The 13,743-nt window shown below is 41.7% G+C and overlaps 1 protein-coding gene across 1 annotated transcript in view; it reads left to right on the forward strand.

Annotated features, from left to right (window-relative positions):
* Nucleotides 1–13,497, forward strand: part of AKAP12 (A kinase (PRKA) anchor protein 12) — a gene marked incomplete at its 3' end in the record, with an annotated part of 14,742 nt that extends 1,245 nt beyond the window's left edge. Inside the window, exons 2-3 of the mRNA XM_010018100.1 lie at nt 7,048–10,835; nt 11,566–13,497. Of these exons, the coding sequence (XP_010016402.1) occupies nt 7,048–10,835; nt 11,566–13,497 (5,720 nt within the window). The remainder of the gene's footprint in view (nt 1–7,047; nt 10,836–11,565) is intronic.
* Nucleotides 13,498–13,743: the final 246 nt, after the last annotated feature.

A 13,743-nucleotide genomic window follows, 5' to 3' on the forward strand; every position in this document is an offset into this window, starting at 1 on the left:
AAGAAACAATTTGTGAAATGTATTGTCAAGAAACAGCAGCGTCACAGAATATCAACCTTGCAGTTAAAAAAAAGATAGAAGGGTAACACCTGGACATATCTCTCTGTTATTATGTTACTGCAAAATGGATGGTGCGTTTGATTTATTAAACCCAACCTACTGAAACTTGTGGTAAGAAGAATCAGGACTTGTGGCACAATGTCCCGTTTTTACACGCTGCAGTGGAAATCTAAAATCACAGCTTGCCTTTTTTATTCTTTTTAATTGCTGAAGTATTCAATTTCTCTAATAATTCCAAATATCTACTGTATTCTAAATAAATCTGTTCAGGTCAGGTTTTTCATGGATACTGTCATTTCAATCTGTGCGTTTGGGTTTTGGTTTTTGTTTCTTGGGTTTTTTTTAATTACTGCTTCTTCATCCTTACCAGTTTTTACCTTTTCTTACCTTTGTCTTTAAATGTTTCTAATAATAATTAGAAGAATTGTGCAGTTAAGGGCAGCAAACTGCATTTAACAAATAAAAACTTGGTATATCATGGATGCTTGGTTCAAATTATGTATTTTAATTGCCTTCTCTTTCAGTGCCATGTGAGTTTTAGAGCAGTAGGTGTTTTGTACAAGTCATATTTATAGAAAATACAGATATGAGGGAGAGAAATGATTGTAAAATACCCCTTCAGCCCTGGCATTTGTTTACACTCATGCAAACCTACTGATAGTATTGTGTATGTGACTGAAAGCACGGTTTGGCCCTAAATACTTAAAACACTGAATAAATGAAAACAGCACAAAGTCCTCTGGAGCTTTTCAGTGGCCAGAGGAGTTTGGAAGGCGGGCTCTGGGTGTGTGTGACATCCATCTGAGAGATTGAGAATGTAGGGAATTTGTGGAAAAAATCCAGCGACGTGCTGCAAATCCTTAGGGGGAAAAGTCAACCAGCTCCAGATGTTGACATGGTTGACTGCAAGCACATGAAGTGCAGTGGATTTAACTCTTGCAGTCAAGAGTGCTTTTTTGTTTTTTAAACTGTGTCGACTACCAGGAGAGAAAGACATTTTCACTTCTAGAGACAGATGAGGTGATGGAGCAGTTAAGTTGCGCTGCCAACAGCGTCTATCAGCCTTTTAAAAGAGCGGTGTTATCTTTTCATTTCATTTTTAATGGCATGAGACAGGAATTCAGTCATTCTGAGAATACTAATTTTTCTAACATCTGATCAGTATACTTCTGATAAAACAGAAATAAATTCCTACCATGGACTAAGCTACCTATGATATTGTGTGATTAAGCACTTCAGATTCCCTAAGGCTGTCAATCTTATATGTTTCCTTCAGAATAAAACAAGCCACTTGCAGATATTAAAACACAAGGAGCACCTTGATTCAATTAAAAATGTTGGGAGCTGAGCTGGTACATAAGCAGTTAAAATAGAATTTCAGTGTTAGTTCTTAGCCACAGTGGGTTTAAATAGAAAAGTGGATGAATTTTATTGTATCACCTTTGATTTTTATTGCTGCCTCCGGATATGTTTTCATTGTATTGTTTTCCTTGACTAGCACATAGTTGGTGAAGTGCAGCCCTGCTCAGGACAGACCTAGAGAAATTGGTTCATGTTTTAGGAGATTTATTTTTTATTTAATTTTTTTTCATATTAAAGATGCTTTCAGATGCAGTGAATTAATTCAGAAAGTGCTAGTTGTCTTGCCAAAATACCTGTGGCACTGACATGCTACAGTACTGTGAACAACAATACCTTGTGTAAATAACTTCCAGACCTTTCCAAGTGGAGTTACTCATGGTTTATTTTGTGTTCAAAAGTGCACTAACAATGTCTGGGCACCAAGAATGCCATTAATAAAAATGTCACTTAAGAATCCAACTGGTAAATATAAATTTCAGTGTATACAGTTGGCTTCTGTTTCTGTTGCGCTCCACTGAATATAAAAATGTTCTTTGGGGTCTATCTTGTGAAAGCACTGCAGGCTGGTCACACACCAGTGGCAGCCTTCTGTCAGCTGGCAGCATGCAGGCAAATTTCCTGAATGGCATCTCTCTCCTCAAATGCTGTGGAAGGGCATCAGAAATTCAGTTTGAAAGACTCTTTAAGGGATTTAAATGTGAAAGAAGTAGACAAAAAAGGGACTGGGAGCAACAGGAGCAGGTCATTTAACAGCTGACATCCAAGCTCTGTGTTACTTTGGGGATGAAATGCCTTCTGGACAGGTTAAATGCTTTTTGTTGTGGAATTGAAGGCGTGGTGCTTGGACTAAGTCTACAAGTATATGCACTGTGTGCTATTGAGGGAGCGATGGATGTGTGATGTGTGTAGCATAGTTGCAGCTCTTCAGACTGGTATTGGAAGTACATGTTCAATCAGTCAATGTTTCTGTTAGTTTTTCCTTTTGCAATTTATTCAGTGAAGCAAGGCAGCATGTTTGCTGGACTCACAAGGAAGACCTAATTACTGTCAGCCTGATTTAACAGTTTTGAAAGTTTATCACTGTGTCTCTATACTCTGTGTTCTCTATTGTCACGATTGCATTTGCTCTCTTAATACATACCCATACCTGCAGATTTTCTAATAATTATTCAGCTCTTCTCACCTGCAAAGCATTTTGCAGAGGCATAGTCTTATCTCACAGTGTTATGAACACATTGTAAATAGAAGAAGCAAAAATCCTTTGAATGCTTATCATGAACATGAAGAGGTGCCTTTACACATTTTGGAAACTGAATACCTCTTTCATTCATGTTCTGTTTTATTCCACTCTTTCAATAATCCTGTTTACCTGTAAAACCTCAGAACTCCTCTTAAATGCTAATTTTTTGTTCTAGGAATAAATAAAAAAAAAGAGACACAGACTTTTTATGGTTGTTTTGAACACTGAGATTTTCAAAATGGTAGGCATGCGTTCCTGGGGCGTGTTTGCAAGAGGAAGGGTACCCTCCTAGAAAGCTGTGTCTCTGTAGCTGCCCACCAGTTGCCTGCACTGAGTCATGAGTGCCTTCTGACTTCTCCTCCACTCCTACTGCCTCCCTGCTACTTTCACAGTTAGATCCAGTGTTTCCCGCTGGTTCTCAGCCCCATTTTTTCATTCTATCTTTCTTTAAGTCATGTTGGATGGAGCTAGAGATTTCCCTATGTCTAGAGGCAAGCACAGTGGCATTAATTCAGGATTGAAGAACAGAAGGGAGACTGTAGACCTCGTTTCCACCAGAGATAAGAAGCCTGGCTTATGAACAATCTTTTATTTGTTAAATGATCAGTATGTGATTTCATAGATGGTTCAATGAGGAAAATTACTTTTGGTGTAGACAAACTGAAGAATATATTAAGTACCTGTTACTAAATAATTATGAGATGTGATAACGTATATTGGTTAGGGTTGGAAGAGATCTTAAAGATCATCTAGTTCAACCCCCCTGCCATGGGCAGGGACACCTTCCACTAGACCAGGTTGCTCAAAGCCCCGTTCAACCTGTCCTTGAACACTGCCAGGGATGGGGCAGCCACAGCTGCAACCTGGGAAGTGTCTGACTTTGCTGCCCATTATTGGATTTGTTGAAGAGTTGTAAGGTTTGCCCAACCCTGAGCGGGGTAAGTTGGGCTGAGGAACGCTGGCAGTTCCCAGCAACTGTGGCAGGAAGGATAAAGGACTTGGCAAAGGAAAATAAAACAATCCTGGAAAGAGAAAAGCGATGTGTTAGGGGCAGTCTTGATGATCACCCAGAAAGATGAGCATGATGTTAATAAGCAAACTGAAAAAGAAACTGATGAATCTCTACTAGAATTAATTAAGAGCTTACAAAGTGAACTGGAAACTGAACACTGGGTATGGTGACAGGCTGAAGAAGCATTGGCTGATGAGGAAAGAATTACAGGAAACCTGTGAAATAGCTTGCAGGACATATTCCAGAGGGGAGAGAAAATTAAGATTAGAAATAGCCCACTGATGAGGAGGAGACCAAGATAGCAAAGCTGGGTTTTCTAGCCTCGCTATGGAGGCCGAACTCCTCGATTGGGAAGTCATCTCCTATTATCCCTGGAAAGAGCTGAAAGAAGCTAGGACTGAGTTGCTTTCCAACCCTAAATTTAGGTATATAAGAAGGCTCAATGAGAATGAAAATGGGAATCTATTAAGTACATTTCCCTTTGGCCCTTTTAAACACCGGTTACCTTTCTAGCAGATGTGGGAGCCCAAATGTCAGCTCTAAATGCTGAGACAGCAAAGCGGAGTGGGGTTGTGCCTGACAAAAGACAAATAAAAGTTTCTGATGTGTCTGGAGACTCTAAACTGAAGCCCACAGCTTGGGTAGAATGTTGCTACCTGTTGACTCCACTCTCACAGAGATTGTCATGGTACTGGGCACATTCCTCTCCAATGTCTTGGGGATAGATCTATTTAAAGGAAAAGCTTGGATGATTCAAAGGGGAACGAATGGAAATTTGTGTTTCCCATGACCTCCATATGTCTTTTACAATTCACTCCCAAAACTTCTCCATCCAAGATTGTAAATGTAAAACCATGCCCCTTACCACTGGGTGCAAGAGAGGGGATCACCCCACTCATTCAGGAGTTAAAAGAGATGGGAATTGTCATCCAAACCCACTCACAATTCTCTGCTATGGCAGTTCATAAACTGAATGGAAAATGGCAACTGACAGTTGACTGTCGCTGCCTGAATGCAAACGCAGTCCCCTCCCTGCTGCTGTACTCAGATTGGTGTCTACAATACAGGAGCAGTGTCATTCAATATGAGCTACCATAGATGTAAAAGCTATGGTTTTCATGGTACCTATCCAAGAAAATGACCGGGAAGAATTTGCCTTTACTTGGGAAGCTGATCAAACAGCTACTGTTTTAACCCCTACAACCTCGTAATTGGTTTAAGGGATGGAGCCCCATTTCATGGCTATTGTCTGTGCTGTGGTCACTGGGACTCACAGGGTGGGCCCTGGAATTGGCATTATAATTGGTTTGGTATTTTTAGTGATAGGAATTGGGATTGTAAGATGCATGAGTTCTCATATACTTTCTGTTTTAACCCTCTCTCTTTCCTCCTCTGTGTGTTACGTGAGGATCACCACCAAAGATGATGAAGATGTTCCTCCATCTTCTATTCTATTGTTGTTTGAGCCACAGGGTTTCAACCTCTCGAGAGCCTGTGGTCATGTCCCTGCACACCCACCGAGTGGCAGCCTTCCAGTATCTGAAGGGGGCCTACAAGGATGCTGGGGAGGGACTCTTCGTTAGGGACTGTAGTGGTAGGACAAGGGGTAATGGGTTTAAACTTAAACAGGGGAAGTTTAGATTAGATCTAAGGAAGAAGTTCTTCACAGTGAGGGTGGTGAGGCACTGGAATAGGTTGCCCAAGGAAGTTGTGAATGCTCCAACCCTGGAGGTGTTGAAGGCCAGGTTGGACAGAGCCTTGGGTGACATGGTTTAGTGTGTGGTGTCCCTGCTCATGGCAGGGGGGTTGGAACTAGATGATCTTAAGGTCCTTTCCAACCCTAACTATTCTAAGATTCTATGATAAGCGTTCTGTTAAATAACATAGTTTGTTGGAAATAACAAGGAATTTATTTCTGGACCTCAGAGTAAATGAACACTGGTACAAAAGCTGTTCCTTGTGTAGTCTCAGCATACAACTTACATAATGTTTGATTTATAAGAGTCCAAAAAATTAGTAAAATAAACACATTGGTTTTTCTTTGGTAGCCATCTTAAAATTAAAAGTGAGTTCAATGTGTTATTGCTGCTTCTAGCTGTGCTTACAATCTTATTTCCTTTCCCCACCCTGCCACTGCCTGAAGTGTTCTCAAAGTGAGTTATTTTTGCTCGTGGAGTGTTCTGGTGTTTGCAACAGATATATTACCAATGGAGTAATCATCCTGTCTTCTTCAGAAAAATGCCTATTTCTTCTTACTCTGCTCCCTCGCAAGTGACTCAGTTTGAACATCTATTTTAAGATGTACAGGGAGTTCGGGTGTTATCAGAGGTCAGACTTTTAAGTGAATTAGGAGTTAACAATTGAAGTGAACAATTTTAAACTGTTAGATAAAGGGGAAAACAAAAAGCTTTGCTTATGTTGACTGTGAAGCAACAACCAGTATGCTCCTGATAGTGACTGTAAACATCATTTGCCCTCTACAGAGCTATCAGAAGCCAGTAGGCTTGTAGATTTAGTTTTGCTTATTATTTAGTTATGTGTCAGCCTTACCTAGACCGCATTGTCTATATGTTTATGAAGATGCAGTTCTTCACAATGGGGACATAAGCAAGCAGAATGGAGGAAGCCTCTAGGCTGGAAAGGACCTCTGGAGATCAGGTGGTCCAGCCCCTGAGCAAAGCAGGGCCAACTGCAGAGTTGGATCCTAGTTAAAGATGGATTAAATAAAACTAAATCACCACTTCAGGGATTTCTTTCTGGCTTTGAAGCTGATGTGTGTATGGGACAATTCCACGATTCATGATCTTTAAAACAAGTACGTTGTAATGTAACTGGTTTTGGGGTTACAGGTTCTCAGAAAACCAGGAGATTTCCCATGGGCTTTTCCACATCTTACTGTTCTTTTGGGACAGATCTGTAAAACGAGCTTTTATTTTTCTTGTCATAATTGTAGTTCAACAGGGTTTTTTTGTTTCATTGTTAGTTTGTTTGTTTGTTTCCCCTTTTCCTTCAGAGGTGTCTCTCTGCATGGAAAGGAGTAATAGTAGGATAGAAAAACAACAAAAAACAAACCAAACCACCAAACTGCAGAAGAAGGAAAGAGAATGAGAGAATATAAGTTTGAAAAGTGCATTTTCAAATAAAGCTTGAAAAGACCCATTCAATGATAGGAGGAAGAAATGGAATTACTGTTAACTTACAATAAAAACTCGTCCTTAAAAAAATGAACAGTAGCACATAGAAGAGGAACGCAGATAATAGAACAGTATGTTTAGAAAGGTTTGATAGAAATGAAAAATTAAATTCTATAAAGGTATAATATAACATTAAATTGAGAAGGAAACTGACTGGGGTTTTCTTGTTTTTTAAACAGTTGGACAAAAAGAACATTCCAGTGTAACTTTGAAGGAAGACAGTGAAATTATGGAGACAAGTCCATCTGACTCAAGCACCAGAGATGGTGTAGATGCTGAGAAAGAGGATGCTCATCCAGTTAAACAGTTGCCATCTTCAGAAGAAGATGCCGAAGACCACACATCTGAGCCACAGTCTTATGATCTGGGTTTTAAAAAGGTTTTTAAATTTGTTGGGTTCAGATTCACAGTGAAAAAGGAAAAGACTGGAAAATCGGAACCGGTTCAACTGCTTACTGTGAAAAAGGAAACACAAGCCCCTGAAGGAGCTGATGATCAAAAAGAAGTCAGCTTGGAAGAAACAGTGATGCCTGAGGATGCGCTCTCTGCAGAAGACACCACCAAAGACACACTGAAAAATGACAAAACAGAAGACGAATCTCCTAAAACACCAGAAGCAAATGAGATTTGTTCTCAGTCAGCTGCCTTAGCCACCGATACTGCATCACCACTACGAAAACTTTTTACTCAGGGATGGACTGGATTTAGAAAAAAGAAGAGTTTCAGGAAGCCTAAAGAAGATGAGCTACAGTCTTCTATGAAAGAAGAGGAGCAAGAAAAAGAGGGGACAACATTAACAACTGAAACCACTGAAAAGGAGAACTCTGAGCTCAAGAAGCAAGATGAAGAGAGGAATGTGACAGCAGTGACCATTGAAGGACATGAGAAAGAGCAAACTGAAAATCAGGAGTTAGAAAAGACTGTGGCAGCCACGGGAGTTGAAGCAAGTGAGAAGCAAGAGCTAGCCAAGCTTGATGAGCAGGGTCAAAAAGAGGATGTAGCAGCAGCATCTGTTAAAGAAAGTGTGAAGGAGAAAAATGCTGAAGAAGATCAGGAAAGGAAACCAGTGGAAGTCTCAGAAGATCTTGGTGAAAAAGAAGAAAAAACTGAAGGAGAGAAAGAAAGTGACGTGACAGAGAAACCGCAAAAAACAACATCAGTGGTACCTGTTGTCACTGACAGTGTGAACGGAGAATTGAAAACATCCTCAGAAGTCCTACTTGTGGGGGAAAAACTGGAGCCAGTGGAGAAGTGTGAAATAGATGACAGAACTGAAATATCCTCTGAAGAGAAACTTGAAGCAGGATCTTCGGTAATTGAAATTTCTAGTGGACAGCTTAAAGAAACTGAAGGAAGAGAAGACAATATACCTGTCTCACTGGGGAAAGAAACATTTGATGAAAAAGCAGAAGAAGCAGAATTGAAAATGTCACCCACAGCAGAAGTCATCGCAAAAGGAGAAGCTCAAGATAGAACCACAGAGAAGAAGGAAAGCAAAGAACATGAGACAAAACTGACTCCAGATGCTCCTGGATCAAAGTCCTGTCCTACTTCTGAATGTTCAGTTGACACAGAGGATGATCAACAGTCAATCAAACCCACTGATGAAGGCCTACAGGGAAAAACTGGCATAGTTATGACTGATACTATCAAACCAGATGAAATAACTCCTGAAGAGGCAGCTGGAAAGAAGCCTCCAGAAGGTATCGCAAATGAAGCTGATCTGCTGTCTTCTCAAGAAAAAAATAAACTACAAGGCAGCCCTTTAAAGAAACTCTTTACGGGTACCGGATTAAAAAAACTGTCCGGAAAGAAGCATAAAGGCAAAAGAGAAGACTCTAAGGTAGGGGAACAGGGTGAACCAATTCAACACTTATCAGATTCCCCAGATAGCCCAGAGGAACAAAAGGGAGAGAGTTCTGCCTCTTCTCCTGAGGAGATGAATGAAATTCCTTCTTTGGAAAAGTCTGTAGACGGAGTGCAGGTCACTGAAAATGAAGATGCTGCAATTTCAGATGCAGAGCGAAAAAGAGAAAATGTTACACCCTGGGCATCATTCAAAAAGATGGTGACTCCCAAGAAACGTGTCAGGAGACCTTCTGAAAGCGATAAAGAGGAAGAAACTGATAAGACAAAGAGCACTGCAGCACCTGCGACTGAAAACACTGTTGATGAAAGTCAGGGAGAAATAAAAGAAAATGGGGTGGACCAGAAACCAGAGAAAATCGCAGAAGAGCCCAAAAGAAAGGTTGATACCTCTGTGTCCTGGGAAGCTTTTATATGTGTAGGTTCTTCAAAGAAAAGAGCAAGGAAATCATCATCATCTGATGAAGAAACTGAACATAAGCTTGGTCAAGAAAGCCAAAAAGTAGAAGAGTCTGGACAGAGCAAAGAAACGGCAACAGATGCAATTCTTACTAGCTCTCAGGAGAGCGATCAAGGACAAGGGAATTCTTCCCCAGAACAAGCTGGAAGCCCATCTGAAGGTGAAGGCATTTCAACATGGGAGTCATTTAAAAGGTTAGTCACTCCAAGAAGGAGATCCAAAACCAGAATGGAAGAGAAAACTGAAGACTCTGTTGTGGGATCTAGCCTGGAGCATTCAACATCGGATGGTGAGCCTGGAAAAGATGAATCGTGGGTACCATTTAGAAAACTGATGCCTGGACGTAGGAAGAAAAAGTCAGACGGAAAGCCAGAACCAACTCGTCTTAAACAAGCGAGAGAGGACATGGCAGAAACAACTGAAGAAGATTCAGATATTCCAGCTGTTGTTCCTTTATCTGAATACGAAGCAGCAGAGCAGGAGAAAATTGAAGCCCAAAAAGCAAAAAATGCTGAAGCAGCGGGAGAACAAGCCTCAAGGGAAGAGAGAGCAGAAAAATTAGAGGAGACCCTACGAGTTGAGCAAGCACATGAAGGGCTGGTACATGCAGTTACTGTTACTGTTGTGGAAGGGGAAAGGGCGGTTACGAGTATTGAAGAAAGGTCACCGTCTTGGATATCTGCTGCTCTGACAGAGTGCATTGAGCAGGCAGAAGAAGAGGAAGAGAAAGAAACCGAGAAAGTATTCAAATCAGATGTTATTGTGGAAGAAGCAGTGGTAGCTGCTAAGACAGTGGCAGAGACAAGAAAGGATGTAAGTGATGACACCACAGGAAGTGAGTTAGAGCTAACTTCAGAAGCAGTGACAGCTCTGGAGGAGACAGTAGAAGCTTTATGTCCTGAAGAAACAATGGAAATGTCCCTTGCTGAGGAGACAACTGAGATGGTTTCTGCTGTTTCACAGTTGTTAGAAACCCCAGATACTACAGAGGAAGTTACACCTGTACAAGAAGTAGAGGCTACTGAACAAAATTTGAAAGAATTGGACAAACAGACGCGAAAAGTTCTTCATGAAGTTGCTGAACGAGTGAAGTCAGCAGATATAGCACAGCCAGTTAGTGAAAGAACCATGACAGCAACAGTACAAGGAATCGAGCCAGAAGTGAAAGATGATGCTAAAGGTGGGAGTGTTGTAGGCCAGGAAACTCTTTTGCTTGAACAGTCCTTGGAAAAAGGAGAACATGAGGAGGATGTCTTCCAGCCCCAGGGAGGTGCAGGGAGCATTCAGAGCAAAAATGAAGTTGAAGAGAGTGTTCTACATGAAGGTTCAGAGAGAAGTGAAATACCTGCTGCAATGAAGGAAAGCACAGAAGGATATGAAAACGTAGATGTAGTGAGAGATGAAAGCCAGTGGCAGGCATGTGAAGAAGCAGTTGTAGAAGACCATGAAGAAATATCTGAAGTAGAGAGGACTGTAGAGGAACCTTCATCAGACGACAGAGAGTTTCACAGCATCAAAGCAGTCACTCCCCAGGAAGAGCCATTTGCAAAGCAAGAGCCTTCAGAACAAGAGAAACTGCCCGTAACAAAGTTGACAGTAGATGAGAGAAGAGATGAATGTATTCCCAAAGTACAGACTGCAGTAAGTATTGCATGTAACACAAAGGTTGATTTGTAAAAGAAAACGATCAGCAGGTGTTAGGTGTTATGCCTAATTTAGAAACAGGTTATGGCAATATTACTGTCACAGACCTTCCTTGTGCAGCCTAGGCAACTGAAGTTCATTTCCAGTGAGACACACACACAGATGTCCACTGAGTCTTGTGTGCAAAGTGAGGTGGATGCGATTCCAACAGAAATAGAATGGGATTTAGTGTGCATGGATCCGAAGGTGCTAAAACAATTGCCATTAGGATTCCTGCACAGCACAGTGACTGAAGGTGCATGAACACTTAAGATACATATGTGATCCATATGCTACCATACATAGTGGATGGTATTTTCAGTTGTACGTAGAGGTATAATTTTAGCTGAGGTACTTCTGCAAAGGGAGGATATTAAATAACACCACTATCTCCAGCTTTAAATGCACAGGAGTTATTGTGGCTGATGTGTTCCTACCTTCTTCCCTACCTCCCCACCATCTTCCTGGCTTAGTCTTGGTTTCCAGTGCTCAGCTATCCCTTGCTTTAGGCTGCCCTTTGTTTAATGAGCTGTGTGTCCTGAGAAACTGGGATCTTGGTGACCTGCTAATTTCAGTATCATCACCTCATGCTCTTCCCGTAACCCCCTCCTTTAGGCCACTTCTTGTGCTTTTTCACCCAGAACATCCCTGGTACCCTTTTACACAAGTCTGTTGCAATTCTCCACAGGTGCAGGACAAGACAGATGATGAAATTGCTTCCTTGAAGTTTAAAGCTGAAGAGCCTGTGCAGCTTGAAGGACAGGACAAAACCCTTACAGTGGTACCAGAGTGCACAGTTATCACTGCAGTCCCCATTAAGCCTGAAAGACAAGATGAAATTGCTGACTTAGGCTCAGAAGACCAAGCTTATACTAAAGGAGTGCCTAGCAGGGCACCTGCTCAGAGAGAGGAAGAGAAAGATGATACTGCACTCCTTGGTGTAAAAAGCACAGAAGTCACCGTTACTGAGGTTCCACTGCAGAATGAGGTAAAAACCTCTGCCCTTGCTTCAGAAACAGCTGGCTTAGAAGCAGCTGCAGATGCTGAGGCAAGTGTGAGAGATGGGGCTGTCAGGCACATTACAGCAAAAGATTCTGTGCCCATCCTAGAGCCACAATCCAGAATAAAAATGACTGAAACACCCTCCCTAAGTGATGAAACCAAGGGTGGCAAAATGGAAGATACAATGCGTGAACCTGAAACACACTCAGAGAGTGGTACCACTATCACTGAGGCTCCCACATGGATTGAAGCAGACAGTGCATCTACTTTAGCATCAACATGCCCAGATATCACTGAAAATGGAAGCACTGTCCTAACTGACATCAGTCCTAAGAAATGTGAAACACCAAGCAGCTTTGCTGGAGAAGAGACTGTGGAAAAAGAACAAGAGCTTTCAAACTGTCAAGACTTTGAGAAAGAAGATGATGAAACTGAGCAACCGATGGAAAGAGCCAAAGAAGTGTTTGAATCTGGAAAACCAGAAGCTGTGAGAGCTGATGCAAGTTCAACTGCTGTCCAGCAAGAGGTTTTAACTGTGCAAGACGAAGGCTCTGACTCAGCCTTCCTACAAGCTGAAAGCATGGAGGCTCTGAAAGTGCCAGTGCCTGTAGCAGCTGCAGCAGTTGAAGAGCATGTCATGGCAGAAACCGTAACACCTACAGACGTGACAGCCAAAACTGTACAGCCCTTGGCAACCACACCAGAGCAAATGGCTTCTGAAGAGGTCCGAGTTACTGCTGTTGACTCTTCAGGCTGGGGGACTGCAAATCTTGGTAATGCAGAAGCCCCTGAGCCTCAAGTAAGTCCTGCTTCCATGAATGGAATATCAGAGGAGCAAGAGAGGCCCCAGAGTAGAGGGCAACATGAACAAAATGGTATTCTAAGTGACAGTCTGTCTTTCTCCCACACGGAATTTGAGCAGGATGTTGTCCAGTCTGTGACTATAGAGTCCCAGAGTACAAAAATTGTACTGAACGCCATCGAGACGGCTGTTCACAAGCTTGCAGAAACAGAAGAGTCGGCTGCCTTTGAGTCAGAGCAGCACATTAAGTCCCTAGGGAAAAGCCCATTAGATACAAATATATCTGAACTTCTGGAAAGTATGCAGGTGGATCATCAACTTCCAGTAAAAGAAGAAGAGATACACAGCAAAGAACAAGAGCTCCAGCAATCAGGAATAGTGAAAACTGCTGTCTTAACAGAGTCTGCAGAGATTCATGCAACTGTAGAAAAACCAAAAGACACACTGTTAACTGCTGAGATGCTGAAAGATGGACAAAGTCAGAATTCTTTAGCAATTGTGACTAGGCCTGAAGATGTTTCAAGGGAAAGTGTGAGACTTCAGAAATCAACACTAGAACTAAGTACTTCAGAAGATTCAACCAAAGACCTCCTAGACATACACCCACCAAAACTAAGGGAAAAAGAGGCTGGGCAGATTATAGAAATCCTAGACCAGCATACAGGTCAGCAAACATGCAGAGAAACTGAGGAAGACCATCATCACTCACCAGTGGAAGATGGAAAAACACAGACATGGGAAGATGGTAGCTGCCAAGAAGGAACATCTTGTGATAATTCACAAAGTCAGAACTCAGTGGCTCATGATGCCTTGAATGTAAGTAGTATTTTTAGACAGTAATTCCTTTCCTTTTCCAAGATTGTTTTGGGGGGTATCTAAAAAACTGTTGTGTGGGGTTTTTTTGGGTTTTTTTTTTTGTTTGTTTGTTTTTTTTGTTGTTTGTTTTTTTAGTGTTGTGGTAAGAAGAGGCTGCTCCTCAGTGTAACCAACAGGCCATTGATCTTTTATTTCATTTTCTTTTCCTTCCCTTCTCATTTTCCTGCCTCTCTCTGCCTACTCAAC

Source organism: Nestor notabilis, unplaced genomic scaffold (assembly GCF_000696875.1).
Source record: "Nestor notabilis isolate BGI_N333 unplaced genomic scaffold, ASM69687v1 scaffold7177, whole genome shotgun sequence".
Classification (NCBI taxonomy): Eukaryota; Metazoa; Chordata; class Aves; order Psittaciformes; family Psittacidae; genus Nestor; species Nestor notabilis.